The 15,914-nt window shown below is 48.8% G+C and overlaps 1 protein-coding gene across 3 annotated transcripts; it reads right to left on the bottom strand.

The window, feature by feature from the left end:
* Positions 1–3,448: 3,448 nt before the first annotated feature.
* CKB (creatine kinase B) lies at positions 3,449–13,158 on the bottom strand. 3 transcript variants are annotated; one of them, XM_074149973.1, is made up of 9 exons: positions 13,083–13,154; positions 11,946–12,158; positions 11,300–11,487; positions 10,660–10,814; positions 9,693–9,825; positions 8,605–8,776; positions 6,906–7,029; positions 5,996–6,185; positions 3,449–5,484 (listed from the first exon to the last, which is right to left on the bottom strand). In XM_074149973.1, the coding sequence occupies exons 3-9, from the start codon at positions 11,475–11,477 to the stop codon at positions 5,306–5,308; spliced, it is 1,131 nt and encodes a 376-aa protein (XP_074006074.1). In that variant the 5' UTR covers positions 11,478–11,487; positions 11,946–12,158; positions 13,083–13,154; the 3' UTR covers positions 3,449–5,305. The 3 variants fall into 3 exon arrangements, with proteins under 3 accessions (XP_074006074.1, XP_074006073.1, XP_074006072.1); XM_074149972.1 differs by lacking the exon at positions 11,946–12,158 and having other exon boundaries at positions 13,083–13,151; XM_074149971.1 differs by lacking the exon at positions 11,300–11,487 and having other exon boundaries at positions 3,455–5,484; positions 13,083–13,158.
* Positions 13,159–15,914: the final 2,756 nt, after the last annotated feature.

Genomic DNA, 15,914 nt, shown 5'->3' with positions numbered 1-15,914 from the left:
TTGCCCTTTGAAAGTTCATATTCATATGTATATATACATATATATATAACAAAATATACATATGTATATATAAATACACATCTATATATATGGTTTCTCATAGTCTTACTCACTGGCTGGAGGAGGAAAATAAAAATCTTTGGTAGGTTTGGATGCATCTCTGTTTATTTTTACCCTGTCTGGTAATGCAGATTTTCCCCGTTAATTGTCGATCCCAGTTTGAGCCCACGCTGCCAGTTTAATTACTAGACCCACACTGTGGGTGTAGCAGATACAGCTTCTCACCTGGCACACTCAACCTGGCTCTGTGCAGCGTTTGGACCAAAAAAAAAGATGATCTTTCAAAAAGCGGAGGAAACCCAGTACCTTCACGTACAAACACCTCTGCAGCCCATGAGGAAGCCCTCACCACTGGGTTTTGCTGGTGAGACAGAGGTGTTGTGGGGCCGGGAACCCAGGGCAAGTGGGCCGTGCCTTGAGATGGGGCTGGTCAGGAGCTTGTGTCATCTCTGCGCACGAAAATAAATCCTAACGCGTTAAAACCAGGGGGAGAGGGTCAAGCGATGCAAGAGACCCGGTTCTGATCAGCCTCTCATCTCAACATCTTAGGGTATGGGGTGTCCTCCTTCATCGCCAGACTTAGCCTCCCCTTCTCTGAGGACAAATAAAACCTGACAAAGCCCTGTGAAGGTGGAGAAATGCCCTGTCCCACTGGTACAAATGGTCATACGGGCTATTTCCAGCTTTCCAACTGCAATTTTTTAGGAGAGGAGGGAAGGCAGACTAGCCAGAGGAATGCAGTGCAGCCAAAGGAGCCTGCTGGCCTGCTGCTTCCCCGGGGGAAAAAGAAAAGCAAACAGGAGATGAAAAGGCTGTGATGCCGTCTCCCTTCCCAGAAGAGTGCCCTGCCCACCGTGCTACCGCATTCTGTGTGTGGGTGGGTGGAGAGAAGAAAAAAAAAAAAAAGAAAATCACTCAAACTCTCCTGCTCAAGCTATTGCACATTGCGTAAAAACACAGTAACGCTCATCTGAGGACAGGCTGGAGCCTAAACCTCCTCCCTCCCAGATGGGTGCCAGAGACGTTAGGCAATAGCATCTTCCTTTTTCTTCTCAGCCTAGTGAGGGATTAATTATGCTGGGCAAAATGGAAAGACGAAGGAAATCACTGCCCTGGCCTCGGCGGTGGTTGGGGCTGAGCTGAGCGAGGATCCCGGCGGAGGGCAGGACTGGAGGAGGAATCTCCTGCACCCTGGGCAAGGCTCTCACCGGGCAGCCAGCAGACAAACCACCTTGCTCCATGCTTTGCTTCCACGTGAGAGGAGTCACCCACTTTGGCCACCTCATCTCATGAAGCAGGAGCCTCCTAGGAGCACCTGGACCTCTTCATGAAGCAGCCATCCCGCCCCCTGGCTTGGCTGGGGACACAAGGGAGCATGTGGGGAGCTTGGCCACTGAACCCAGGCCTGGTGTGGCAGAGTGCCCAGGGTGGATGCCATAATGCTGAGTTTACCACCATTCCCCATGTGGCTTAGTCCACAAGCGGGTGAAAGACCATGAATAATTTTCCAGCGGATAGCACGGAAGTGGAATAAGGAGCATTTATGGGCAGTCTACTGCCAGTAACTGTAATGCGAGAGTTGAATGGTTTCCCAAGCAACTTCACTTCTTGAATAAGGACCCTGGGGTGCCAGCAGGAGACGTGCTGCCTGTGCCAGGCGTGCCGGTAGGGAAGGGGACCGGGATGGCTGGTTGCCACCAGTGCCACCATTGCCCTGCGTGGGCAAGTCAGGGCCAGGCAGCCGCTCTCCAGGGGAGAGCAGAAACGTTCAGGAGAAAAAGACAATGAAAAATAGAAACTGTTGTAAAAATGGTGTGTCTTTCAAGTGGCGCACCAGGAGCTGAGGGACAACATGAGCAGGACTAGGGCAGTGATCGTTCCCCTGCACTCAGCACCGGTGAGGCCCCACCTCAAACAATGTGTTCAGTTTTGGTCCCCTCATGATGAGAAAGACATTGAGGTGCTGGAGCGGGTCCAGAGAAGGGCAACAAGGCTGGTGACGGCTCTGGAAAACAAGTCTTACGAGGAGCAGCTGAGGGAGCTGGGATTGTTCAGCCTGGAGACCAAGAGGCTGAGGGCAGACCTTCTCGTTCTCTACAACTCCCTGAAAGGAGGGTGTAGAGAGGTGGGAGTCGGTCTCTTCTCCCAAGTAACAGGCAATCAGACAAGAGAAAGCAGCCTCAAGTTGCACATGGGGAGGTTTAGGATGGATATCACGAAAAATAAGTCACTGAAAGGGTTCTCAAGCATTGGGACAGGCTGCCCAGGGAAGTGGTTGAGTCACCATCCCTGGAGGTATTTAAAAGACAGGTAGATGTGGTGCTCAGGGACATGGCTGGCCGTGTTAGGTCGATGGTTGGACTCAAGCATCTTAAAGGTCTCTTCCAACCAAAACGATTCTATGATTCTATTCTATATTCGACTTGCCATCAACCCAGATGCCCAGATCTCTTGCCGCATGGCTGCTCTCCAGCCTCCCATCCCCCAGTTTGTATAACCCCATCCCAGGTGGAGAACCTTGTTAAATTTCATACAGTTCGTGATTGCCCAGCTTGGTACCCTATACCAATCTCTCTGGAAGGCCTCTCTACCCTTGACAGAGTCCACAGCTCCTCCTACTTTACTAGCGTCGGCAAACTTACTTAATGCACATTCAATTCCTCCATCCAGATCATTTAGAAAAACATTCAAGGGCACCTAAAATCGAGCCCTGGGGAACCCCACTGGTGACTGGCGCCAGCCTGATAGAACCCCATTGACTACAACTCTTTGAGCCCGAGCCGTCGGCCCGTTAGGGCTTTGGCAGAAGGTTGCCCCATATAAAGCACAGCAGCGACTGATGAACTCCCTCTCCTCCCCTCGGTTTAAGGCCGAGGCACCCCTGGCCCACGGCAGCTTCCCATTGCCCAGCACAATTTCAGGTGCCCGAGGGACAAGCGAGCGGCCGCCCCGTATGACCCACGGCCGCAGTATCTGTACCATGTTGAGTAAAGCTAAGAACCAAACCAAAGCTTTCAAGGCGAGGGGGCGGGAGGTCTAATTTCTCAGGTTTTTAGCGAGTCCCAGCTGGGGTAGGTCGCTGCGTCCAGCCTTTTGCCGCGATACGCTCGTTCTCTGGAATATTTTCCATCGCTTTGTACAAGCTGAAACAAAAGCACGGTCGCGTTATTCCTCGTGGCAGCAACAGGAGGGAACGCAGCAAAGGTGGTGGGTGGGAAAGAAAACCAATTAAAAAGAAATATTTTCTAGTTGGATGCAAGAATTAAAGACTAGCTTGCTGCTTTGACCGTAAATTTTTAGCCGGCTACAGGTCCTGCCTCAGACTGCAGGGACCCAGGGGCTAAAACAAGAGATGTAGCAGCTCTGATGGACAAGGAGAAACAAGATGCACAGGGAGAGAGAGATGTATTTATTAGTCCAGCTGATATAGCTAGAAAAAAATAGACAAGTTTTCAGGCACCTCCTCCTATTAGATAATTGCTGCGAGCACGGTAACGCCGCCGTGTCGAGGAGAGGCACCACTAAATGAACACGCTCTGATTACAAGATGCAGCACCAGCTATTTGCCAAGCCTCTGTGGACAGTGACACGAAGCACAGAGCGAAGGAATATACAGAACCAACCGGTTGTCTCTTGCACCATTTTTCCTTCCCTGCCCTCACAAGCCTCGTACAGAAATATCCCTGCGCTGATTGACTGAAACACAGGAACATCACCCAGCACAGAACAAAACTCTTACACGTGATCTCCCTTCCCCCCACCCGCTTAAATCTGAATCACACAAAAAGCTATATTAAAAACAATAAAAAAAAAAAAATCTCATCCGAGATGTTCTCTCAGCCTTTCCCTCACCAAAATTGAATTAGCTTACCCCAACCGGAGTCATCGCTTCAGCTAAGTGACAGCCCGCAATCATAGCCTTTGAAAAATCACAGCCTCTACAAAAGAAAGCTCCAGTTATCTGCACAAACCTATATAAAGCCGCACGCTGCGAAGCGATGCATCAACCTTTCATCACGCTCCCTCTCTAAAAGGCAGGTTCTAGCAGTGGGTAGAGCTGTTCAACAGGCGCTGTCTGTTCCCCAGGTGTCACGAGCTGCAAAAGCTGCTGTTTCTAAGGGTCCGATGCTCCAACCCATCAATACTTCTGGTAAACGTTCCTCGTGTAGGTTCATAACATGGTGCTTCCACACCACAAGCACACCTGTACACCGACTACAGCCCTTCACGGAGAACAGACCTACATGATACAACACTGAGCTCACACCCAGAGAACAGCCTGACCCAGTTTGGAAAAAAAAAAACCACCAACTATTTAGCATGTTTTAATTGACTACACTGCTCGTTTTCAGGTTCATGGGACAACTAGTGCATGGGCAAACAGGAGTCAGCTGGAGAATACTACAGTCACCTGGTATTTTCCTGTAACTGGCAGCTTACAGCCCCCATCTCTTCCCTGGCTGCACTGCAACCACTTGGAGAGAAGTACGGGTTTAACCCAAGTTCTAAAATTTGATCTCATTCCTTACCCCCAAAAAAGAGCAATTAGCCATTTACACGGCTACTACTACTCTCTGCACATCTCTAGGTGAGAGACGTGATCTCGTGCTTAGTACTAGCTTAGTGTGGGTATTATTACGGGCTAAAGCCCAACCACACAGCAGTGCCCTGCAGCCCCAGGAGGACCTGTCTGAGAACAGTACAGGCCCTTTGTAGCCAGATGCGCCTCCCCTCCCTTCCAGGAGTCAGCCTGGCTCCCTGCAGTCAGGGTAATGACAGTTTACAGCTGCCATGAGCAGATGCACCAAGTCAAAGCCTTGGAGGTAGGGCATGGTTGCAGTGACTCACATTTAACACTAGTTCTCAAGTTTACGGCAACTACAATTAAGTTGAAAGGTTCGGTTTTGACACTGCTTTAACCACACTTCCAACTCCAGCAGACTGCAGCGGCGCAGCCAGGAAGGTGTGCTACCACACAAAACCAGCCCACTGAGCATAACTAAGCAAACCAAGCCACTTAAATCTCAAAGACATTCAAGTTAACACATCTAAGACATCTCAGACCAAAACAACAGTTTATTTAATTTTCAGCAACATCTCAACCATCAAAAAAATAAACTCTAACACAGATGGATGGAAGACTTCTCTACAGTGTAACTAAGTGGGCTCTGACCCCAAGGGTTTGAATTGGAGTGACATTTTATTATTCATCCAATAAGTTAGGAACCATGAGAATAAAGTGCTTTTATTTCTGAGCTGGCATGAGGTCATCAATGGACTGGCCTTTCTCAAGGCGTTTTTCCATTTCAATGAGCAGCTTCACACCATCCACCACCATCTGCACCAGCTCCACCTCAGAGAAGCCAAGACGATCAGCATTGGAGACATCAAATACTCCTCCGACAGCAGCTGTGTCCACACCACCTGGAGCAAGAGATTCAGTCAGTACAATAACCACAGATAGAGCAGGCAAGTCCACCTTTATTCCCTCACCAGCTTGAGGTGGGAACACAGTGGGACAATTCCCTAACAAGCTGCCACTCCTGCTGTCAACATGGGCTACTGAGCATGCCACGAGGCCAGCTCTTTATTCTTGTGGCTGGAGCTATTTCCTAGCCAGAAGTTAAATCAGGATTCCCATCCCTCCTTACAACAGAACAGTTGCCACCAGCATCACCTTATCCAGTGCTCAGAATACCTCACTGAAGGACCTACCTATACAGCCACATATAGCAAGGTATAAGCAGAGCACAGCACTGGTATCCCCAGCTCCTCCAGGGTAAGATTTTATGGCTTGGTTCTCTCCATGTGCTTTATAAGGGAACCTTTTGGATGGTCTTACAGGCACTGGCCAGCATGAACCAAGCCACAGCTCTGGCTCTTTTGCTGGTTTCTTAGGGCAGCCTGACTGGGGCATCGCTGTTTCACCCCTCACCTGTGCCTCGTTTCTGCAGCCGCAGCCTCTTGAGGACTTCTCCAAACTTCTCATGTTTCCCAAGGTTGGGCAGCTTGATGTGCACACCAGCACGGAGCCCTGTTCCAAGGTTGGATGGGCAGGTCAGGATGTAGCCCAAGTGTGGATTCCACATGAACTCATAGTTTTTGGACTTGAAGAGATTTTCTATCTATAAATAGAGAGAATGAATGTTTAGAGATTGTTCTCTGCCTGAAGGATGTAGGTTATCCATTAGCGCTCATTTACAGCTTCAGTTACATAGCAACAACCACAACAGTTTGAGCAGCTATTTAAGTCAGTCACATAAGCCCCCTCCATTTGGAAAAAAAGGGCCAACAACAAGGCGCTTTTAAGGCCTTAATCTTGCTGCTAGCAGTGAGACAGGCTAAGCTTAAGTTCCACTACAAAATCTGAAGTCCCTATCCGTTGGGAAGCTTGATTTAGCACACGTCAAGCTGGCACATTTGTTAGGATTAGGGAAGGGGCTGGTAAGGCTCAAGTTCATATCAAGATTAGAAGCCAAGAAGAGCCTTCAGCCTGGAAACTTCAGTCCAGCTTTGCCCATCCACATTCAAGCAATTTCTCCTCCCCTCCCCCAGGGTGTCTCAATGCTTGATTTATAGAACCACATAGAAATCCTTTAAGTACAGTTTAGACACTTGGATAAGGGTGCCACATCAGAGGATGTATTCTAGATTTCACAGACACAAGGCTTTGCCAGTATAGGGTGTTCCAGAGCCCTCACAGCTCTGGACCTCCTCAGGTGCTCCCAGGCTGTGAAGCACCACCATGCAGGGCTCCAGAAGGGGCTTCAAAGAGTTCGCATTCTCAGCTGCACCCAAAGAAACATGTACCATTTGAACCTACAGCTCAGGCAATACTGATTTACCTGTGTTAGCCCAGTACAGAAGCGGGTAAATACTTCCTTCATGTTGCCACCTTTCTGCATGGAAATAACTCTAAGGTGATCCTCCTCGTTGATCCAAACAAGGAAGGTCTTGTTATCATTGTGCCTAGGAGACAAGGCAAACAACTTGTTGTTTGTCCCACCTGACCTTTTTAAGATAATTGTAATAGCACCAAATTATTCATCATCATAGCTCTTGTTCCGAGAGGCTCACTTAGTTGTTTCTCCAAATAAATTCATCTTACTTCTTTTGTCCATGCAGGACGTAACAGTCCAGCTAGTAGTTTTTACCCTGCTCCTTCCAAGAGGTAGTCTGAATTGGCCTATATCTAAACAGGCCAGAATAAGAAGTAACACCACATTAACCAGTCTTACAGTACCAAACCCTAAAATCCAGTCACCCCCCCCCCCAGCTCACTTGTGGTCTGAGTTGACAAGTTTGTAAGATTTCATCTGTTCAGCAGAGTTTGCAGAAGAGTGTCAGTGCAGACTTTGAGGCAGCCCTGTATAGTGATGTTTGTGATGACACCACATTGACAATGTATAACAAAGCCTTTTATCAGAATTTTGTCAGATTCTGTTAAACTGCACTTCGTACCTTATCAGAGAACTAAACTGAGTTTTCACGATTCATTTTAGATCAGGGCTCTTCAGAGATGCTATAAAAACCACTGAACAACAACGGCCCCCTCTTACCCTACCTTGCAGCTGGAAGCAAGTACCACTGTCAATATTTATCACACTGATAATTTCTCAGCTTGATTGGAATCAGAAATTAACTAGTACCTGAGGAAAGTTACCTATGCAGACAACACTGAGACTTTACGCTCCCATCTTTTAGATTAGTCATGCTCAGATGACAGTGCTATCTGGTGCTGGCAATCTGCAGGTAGATGATGCAATCTCAAAGGTGACCTACAGAAACAAAGCGTGCTTCCTCTGGTTTGTACTGAAGCAGCTACAGTAATAAGACTGGAGTATTCCAGTTGATAAAAACCTAGCCCTTAGCTTACAAGGGAGCAAGTTAATTATGCTGCAGAAGCTCCTGAGATGCAGAGTTTTATGTAGGTGACCTACATCTGACAAGCAGAATCCTTCCGTTCCACACCTCTGCATCAGTCAACTCCTGTCCCCGAGTCTCTGGGGACAGGGGGGCAAATCTTATGACTAGTACAGGTAAAGCCATACCAGTCCAGCATCAGCCAGTTTCTGCAAGCAGAAGCAATGAGGCTACAAGGGAGCAACTGTGCATCCAGTATCAAGTCTGAGCTAAGGCAAGACTATGGTTTGTTACCACAAGTTACTCTAAGCTCCTGGGACAACAGCTGAATGTAGTGGCACATCTACTCCTTTAGAAGCGATCTACTTTCATAAGCCAATTCAATGGTTGTCTGGTGCTTCACTAACTTGTGCTGGGTAGGTTCTGGTTACAGGCTCACCAAGCTGTCTTGATCCTACCAGCCCCATGTGGTGCACAATAACACTTGTCCAGGTTCTGCTGGTTTAGATGCAACCTCCCCAAAGGACACCACACACGTTTCTCATTACATTCAGTAATACAAGTTCAGAAGCTGCCATTTTGCCCAACAGTATGAGCTAAAAAACAAAACTGCAAGATTTTTATTAGGGTTTTTTTTTTTGCAGGGACTCCATACAACTCCTCCCTTCCAGGTACACTCACCAGATACCCCTGGCATCAGGCCAATCTCGTGCCATCCCAGAAGCCAACAGAAGAGGAGAAACTGGCTTGTCAAACAAGAAGTGATCATCAATCAGCTGCTGCTGCTCTGCATCAGTCATGTTTCTCAGAGCATAGTACTTCCCCTTGAGATCACCTCCCAGGCTACCCAGAGCTGAAAGAGAGAGAGTCACTTTTAGTACAGGACCAAAGGTGTTAGACACTCCCAACACTTCAGAGATCACACACAAAATATGGCAATGTCTGATCTGCTGGGTTTGGTTCCTCCCTTGCTTTCATCTGCAATCGCAATGCCTTTGCGGCATTACAGCACTTCAGGCAATATCAGATGATTTGTCTGCACCTTCCAGGCTTACACAACTAACCTTTGTTCCCTTACATGCAGTATGGGATCATTACTGCTGCCGAACTGCAGAAGCAGAGTACTTTCTTCCAAGGAGAATCAAGGTCATGAATATAATAAACAGTATTATTCCAGTCAAGGACTGTTACCTTGCCCTTGAGAGGTTTTGGAACAACTGCACTCTCAGTCTCCAGAACTGCACCTTGAGTGTATCCACTCCTCTCACTTAATGGAGTTGGGAGGCAATAGAAAAAACCTGCAGCTGAGGAGTTCCACTGAAAACTAGGGCTTACTCTCATCAGCTGCACTTTTGGAACAAGGCTACACCTCTGAGCAAGCTGAACACTAATGAAAGTCAATTAAAAGCAGCCACAAAATACTGCAACCATGACTCAAGCCCTGAAGTTGCTACATACCTGCTCAATTTCAGGTTTGAGCCATGATGAACTAACCCTCTTTCCCCACACACACAGAAAGAAGCTTTCAAGATCAGCAAAGGTCAACTTAATGCAGTCCCCAACTTCCCTCTGACATGTGCTCTTGCTCTCAGCTACACACTGCAATGCTGAGGCAGCTGTAATGTAACGAGCCTTTTCCAGGGAAGGCTCCATGTTCAGTCTTGAAGGAAGTGGCTTTTGCCAACTGCCTCCATTTTCAAACTGCAGAGAACACCTCTTGCACAAAGGACATTAAGTAGTTCTCCTGATGCACCCAGTTCTCACTTTACCTTCAACAGAGAGCTTCTCGATAGCCCGCCTCTCTCCTCGACTACAGTGCGGGGGAAGGCAGAATCCACGGATGCTTCTACCAGTTCTGACACGGGAACTTAGCACGTAATTGGGATCCAGGTCATCACCTCCCTACAAAATTAGGAAACCAGTGAGTACAACCCTGCTGCCAAGATACCTACTCTAAATACACGTAGCTCATGTATTTAAGCACTGTCTTGCTTCAGGACTATTATCTTCAGCCTTAGCTCAGGTATCTGTTTAACACGACCCTTGTTTTCAGGCTAAGGCTACAGCTACTAAGCAGTGCTAGAAGACAGGGGTACCACCAGACCTCCAGTTTTACCTCCACTTCAGACTACAGTCTGGGCTTCTGTTACTCATTCAGATTTGCAATCTAGAGGGATCAAAATGAGGCAAACCCCTGTGGTTTAGGTAGGTGTTTACTCTTACAAATGAGAATTATTCATTACTGTCATCCAAAGTTTCTTATTTTCAATATGACCTACGACTAGCCAATCAACATTGCATTATGAATTCCTAGAGTCTACAGAAATCCTTAATCCTAGCCACAATAATGTATATTTTATAGTATGAGACCACCAGGCGATATTTAAGATCCAAGATCCGATAGTAGAAAATGTTAAGTTCCCTGACAGTCCTACACTGCTAGAACAGTGTTGTTTAGCTTGACCACTACAGCCCACAGTTCATGTAAATACATGTTGATCATGTTTGGCGTGACCTACGTTACAGCAGCAGATGAAGCAAACCCCTGCTGCCTGGTTCTACCCAGCCACTGACATCCTACAGCAGCAAGACATAAGTCTGACCGCACTGAACACAGCCCATGGGTCTGTGCTGTGTGACAGTGAGGGGACAGAGCCTGGGCAGTTTAGGCAGCTGCCAACGACTTTACCCAGTCCTCAGACCAGCAGGCATCAGTAATTGATCAAAAGTTTATACCTGCAGGTTGTCAGCATTCAGGTCGGTCTTGTGCTCATCAGTTGGTTTGTAGCCACCATGCCTGTCTTCAATAACTGGATCAAAGAGTTCCTTAAACACATCATAGGATTCTTCATCACCAGCTACGCATCCTACTGTCATTATGAAGGGATGGCCTGGAGTGGTAACAAAGTCAGAAGAGCTAAGTTTGGGTGATGTTTGGCTGTACTCCAGCGTAGCACTAACCAGGCAAGTTCCTTAGTGGCAGATCTAGTCACTTAGAAATGCATTCTTACATAAAAACATTTGGAGAGACCCTACGTTTTACGCTTCATCCAGTTAGTCAAATGCAGTGCTATGAAAAGCCATAGCTGTTGCCATTAAACCATGCTCATTTATCAAGCTTGGTTTAGGACAAATTTGCACAGCAAATCCAGTTTCACTAGCTAATTTAGACCACCAGGTAGAACTTTATGTCTAAAGAATCATGCTTTGCTGTAAGCAAGCATGCTCTGCTTTTTGTTCCTTCTGCTACAGACAGGGATGCATTTCTGTAGTCTGCTCATAAATACCACCTCCACAAGATTAGTTTCAAGTCACCGTATTCAAAAGCACCAGTTACTTCAGCTGGCTCACACGGAATATTCTCAATGCATTTTACCAGGATTATCAACCCCAGTCTGAATGACATCATCCAGGGTGAAGCCACTGGGCGTGACTCTGTCTCTCAGTTTCTTGTATAAATCCAGGGTTAGAACTTTGGCCATGTGGTTGTTGTGGGTGCTCAGGTCCGGGTACTCCTCATCAGGAGGCAGTCTCTGATTATTTAGTTGGGCCATTTTGATATTGCTAGAGTAAAAATAAATACTGTAATGTTAACATGTAAACACATCTGCTCCCCCTTTTTTCATAGAAGTGCTAGAGAACATCACATAACCGGTTTGGAATAGGAACAGACCAGAACAGCCAGGTAAGCCCACATTTTCCCCCCCTCGTTGTGTTATAATTAGAATGCATTTGGGTTTTGGGGTGGGTTTTTTTTTTTTTTTTGTTCAGATTGGAAGTATTTAGCAGAGCAGTTACATAATTGAAGTGTCTGGGAATTGTTATGTCAGATCACAGCAAGGAGCATGGCTTGATAGAACAAGGCCTCTTTTAACACAGCTATGCTTTTAGAGCCGTCTCTCAATGCTTTATGAGATTTGCCTCTCAGCAGCTCAAGAGCCTTGGGTGCTGCTGTCAAGAAGCACTTCCATTAAGGAGGGAGAACAGATAGTTACGCAGATCTAACGGTCCCCAGCCGTTACCTGGGTTGTCAACCCCAGTCTGGATGACATCATCCAGCGTAAATCCACTGGAAGTCTGTTTATCCCTCAACTTCTTGTACAGGTCCAGGGTGAGCACTTTGGCCATGTGATTGTTGTGAACGCTCAGGTCGGGGTACTCATCATCAGCAGAATGCTTCATCTTCAGGAGGTTGTGGCTGTTTGAGAAGGGCATGGCTGACCCTACTGCAGTCACTAGGGGAGAAAGAAGGGAAGCCTATCACTGGGGGCTTGGCTGGCCTCCGGAACACCCGAGGGAAAGCTCAGCACCCAGGCAAGGTCACCTTGGCTGCTGTTCCACCCGTGCCTCTCACACCTTTGTTGCCACAACGCCTTCCACAAGAGCCGGGAAGAAGGAAAGAATAAAAAAGTTCTTCACCTCCACCAGCTTTGCCCTGTCCTTCAACATCCCAGCCGCCGGGGCAGGGGCTCTCCCTGCTCCTCTGGGGAACCGCCCGGGTGCAGGGATGCGCCCAAGGTCGCAGAGAGCGGCCGTGGCAGAACCCCGTCGGCGGCGACGGGGCGGGATGGAGGGTGGGGGGTGTCCGGGGGGCTGGAGGTAGGGGTGGGAGGTTCGGCCCCGCCGGGGCGGCAGGTGAGCGGAGCAGCCCCGCGATACCCTCGGCGGGCGGTCGCGCCTCCTCCCGCCGCTGCCGGGCGGAACGGGGAGAGGGACGAACGACCCGCCGCGCCCCGGTCCGAGGGGCGATACCGCCCGGCGCCCTCCCCGCCCGCCGAACCCCGGCTGCTCCCCGCGTTGGGAGCGGAGGGCCGGGAAGCATCCAACAAGCCATTATACAACAGACGGCTCCCTCGGGGGACCTAGCTGGGGCGAGCATATGTAACTACCCTGCTAAATACCGGGTTAATCTGGTTTTAGAGCGGGGGCCGTTCCAGCTGGGGGCAAGCCCGGTGAGCACCTGCGCCGAGCTCCGCGCCGCGTCCCCCGTCCCGGCTGCGCGCCGGGCGCCCCTCACCCGCGCCGTCCCCCACAGCCCCGCTCCCCCTCCTCAGACGGACCAGCTCCACCCCACACAGTGAAGAAAATAAAAAAAATTAAGAAAAAAAAAATTTCTCATTTTAAAAGCTGCAGAACGGATCGGCTGCCCCGGGACTTACCGAGGACTCCGCAGCCAAAGAAAGGACCTCCACACACGGTCCGCACCCCGCCGCTGCCCTAGCCGGAGTGGAGCCCAAGTACCGCTGCCGCGCCTCTTTTATATAGAGCGCGAGCCACCGCCCCATTGGCCACTATTTATAGCCCATTCATTCCATTGGGCCAGGCACGTGTGGGCGGGGCTGGCGCCCTGTCGCTGGCCGGCAGCAGGCCCGCCGCCATTTTGCTTGGCCTCGTCGTGGGGCGGGGGTCGGTGCGGGGCCCGGTGTGGGGCCGGCGGGGCAGCTCCACTCGCCGCGGCGGAGGGGACACGGCGACCTCGCAAAACGCGAAGTTTTGTGTGGAAATCCTTCTCTGCTTTCCATCGGCCACGGGCTGTCCACAGGTGGCAGTGCCATTGCACACCAGCATGGGCACACGGCCCTTCAGGCCTCACACCTTGGTTGAGGGTTGGATAATGGGCGTCATAACCCGCCAGCCCCAAAATAAGGGCATTGTAGCGCAAGGGATGGCATGGCCCCACTCACGTGAGTGACTAACTGTCCCCAGGTTGGCTTGGCCGAAGCCACTGCCACGGCCACAGGTCTGAGGGAAAGACCTGCCGCTTGCCCTGTGGCACTCACGAAGCCGTGGGCTCGTTTTACAGTTTTAATTGGAAAGGAGGTAGGGAGGTTGGGTGAAACACAAGGAATGTCCCGCTCTCCTCGTGTCCCAAAAAAAAAAAAAAAAGTGTTAAGTTTTATACATGGGTGAGTGGCAGAATTCCCGCTGAGGACAGGAGCGGGATGGCTGGGCTGAATTCACCACTCCTAAAGCTCACCTGGAATTCATGGAAATGGCAACTCCCACCAGTCCCCATGTAGGAACGGGCAGGGTTTGTCCCAAAGCTGAGGTGCAGCCAAGAATCCCATTGTTTGCAGAAATAAAAGATGTTAACACCGTGAATGACTATCTCAGTCTGCCTTTCACCTTTACATAACAGTGTCTTTATCTTCCTCTGACGCGTGTGTTTCTCGCAACAGAACCCGTGTTTATCCTCCTGTCCAAACAGAGGGTGTCCATCCATCCGTCCGTCTCCATGGGAATGTGGACCCGAGCGGCAGTGCTGCTGTTTGACACGAGCTGTGAACACCAGGAGACACCAGCAGAAGCTCCTTCCCCACCGCAATTCCTTCAGCACCACCACCACCAGGACCCTCACCCCCACAACGGCAAGCATACGCGCTCTGCCGCACGGCTCGGGATTTAAAAAGAAATAAAATAGACAGACAGAAGGAATCGTTACGAAATAAAAAGCGTTAAGACTGCTTCAAATAAAAATGCACACGGTGTTTGGCTGCCGTCCAGGTTTCCGAGTTATTCCAGGTCTGATAGTGGGAGATGCTGAGCACACAGATCTCCGGTGGAAGCCGAGGGCCCGGCATCTGCGCGAGTCTGGTCTCTCGTCTCCCGGATCAAAGGACAAATCCTCTCTCGAGGTCTCCTCTGCCTTTTCAACCTCACAAAACCCACCCCTACGTTTCACGAGTTTCACACAACGCTCATGCTTAAGACCAGTGCGAATTGCAAATGCTGCCATCGCTAAGCAAGAATTAAAGGAACAGAAGTGTAAAATTGTACCCAGAGTCCTCAAAATAAATGTAATGTTGCTGGATGACCTCAGTTGAAAACACAGTTCTGATTGTGGATTTTTTTTTTTATGTAAAATACTCAGGTTTTACTTTTAATTTAGAACAACAGAAATAAAACTAAGAACATTTTCTTACATTACACCATATTTTGTGGTGGTTTTCTTCACAAAAAAAGTCATATCAGGGTAGGTACTGAAGGCTCCTTCTGACTTATTCCATCGTCTGTTGCCACACAAACAGAGGAGCCATCGACTGTTCTGTACTATAATTGTTCTGCAGATTCGTGGAGTCAAGGTCACCTCAAGAGCCAAAATCCAAGGGTCCATTTCTATCCATTGGCTACGCTTTCCCTCCCAGCCTTGCAGAACAGGGAATACCAGTCATTATGGTTATTACGAGCTGGTAGTGTTCTCAATGTGCCATTCATTACAGCACTTCCAACACAGACAGACACCTCTTCTTTTCAAAACTTTTGTCTGAAAAGAAGAGGTGGAGAGCCACTGGTGGAAAACAACCAAAATATCCCCAATACAGACATGGAATAAGCAGTGCACCCTCCGCCCCCTTTCCCTCACCACCATTTGACAAATTTCTAGCGTGCAGTCAGTCAGGAGTGGTGGTTACCTCGCTGGGTTTTTACCCAGGCAGCATTTTAAGATTTGCTGAAAGCTGTGTGTAAATTGGATCCGACCTTTGTTACATCCCATCCCAGCTTCCCCAGTGACTTAATTATAGATGCCGTGCCGTGTGTCAACAGGCTCTGATCAGCCCTTTTATCTAGCTCATCTGCCGAGAGAATACTTGCTTCGGATAACCCTGTATGGCCTGTTAGACTGTGATAAAGGCACCAAGACGAACTTTCCGTGCCGGGACGATATCTTAGTGCATGCACACTGATTTATACCCTGGGTTGCACTGTGCAGCTCAGGATGGAAAGGTGGGGTGATTACTCCAGAGATCTCTGCCCTGAGCTTTAACAATGAAGAATTAAGGGAAGTTAATCACGGGCCGTGCAGCTAACTTCCTAAGAGGCTTAATTATAAATGTTGTGCCGTGTACAACTGCAAGAGGAGATGGGTGTTAGCTAGTGAATGTGTCTTCTGAAATTACTCGTGTAAACGTAAGACGAACCTGAAGAATTAGGGGATAAACATCTTGAAAATCTAGAATATTCCAAATTGGGAAATAGCAAGAGAAAGTGGT

The sequence above is a fragment of the Numenius arquata genome, chromosome 6 (assembly GCF_964106895.1).
Source record: "Numenius arquata chromosome 6, bNumArq3.hap1.1, whole genome shotgun sequence".
In the NCBI taxonomy this organism is placed as follows: Eukaryota; Metazoa; Chordata; class Aves; order Charadriiformes; family Scolopacidae; genus Numenius; species Numenius arquata.
Note: the sequence above shows the minus strand (reverse complement) of the source record. Positions and strands in the feature narration are given on the sequence as shown.

Bases quoted from the DNA above. Each gene is read 5' to 3' on its own strand.
- CKB (XM_074149971.1), bottom strand. From the start codon at position 12,138: ATGCCCTTCTCAAACAGCCACAACCTCCTGAAGATGAAGCATTCTGCT. The intron at 10,815-11,945 runs GTAACGGCTGGG...TTACCACTCCAG, and splicing joins GACTGGGGTTGACAACCCAG to GCCATCCCTTCATAATGACA. The intron at 9,826-10,659 runs GTATAAACTTTT...CTAATTTTGTAG, and splicing joins TGAATGCTGACAACCTGCAG to GGAGGTGATGACCTGGATCC.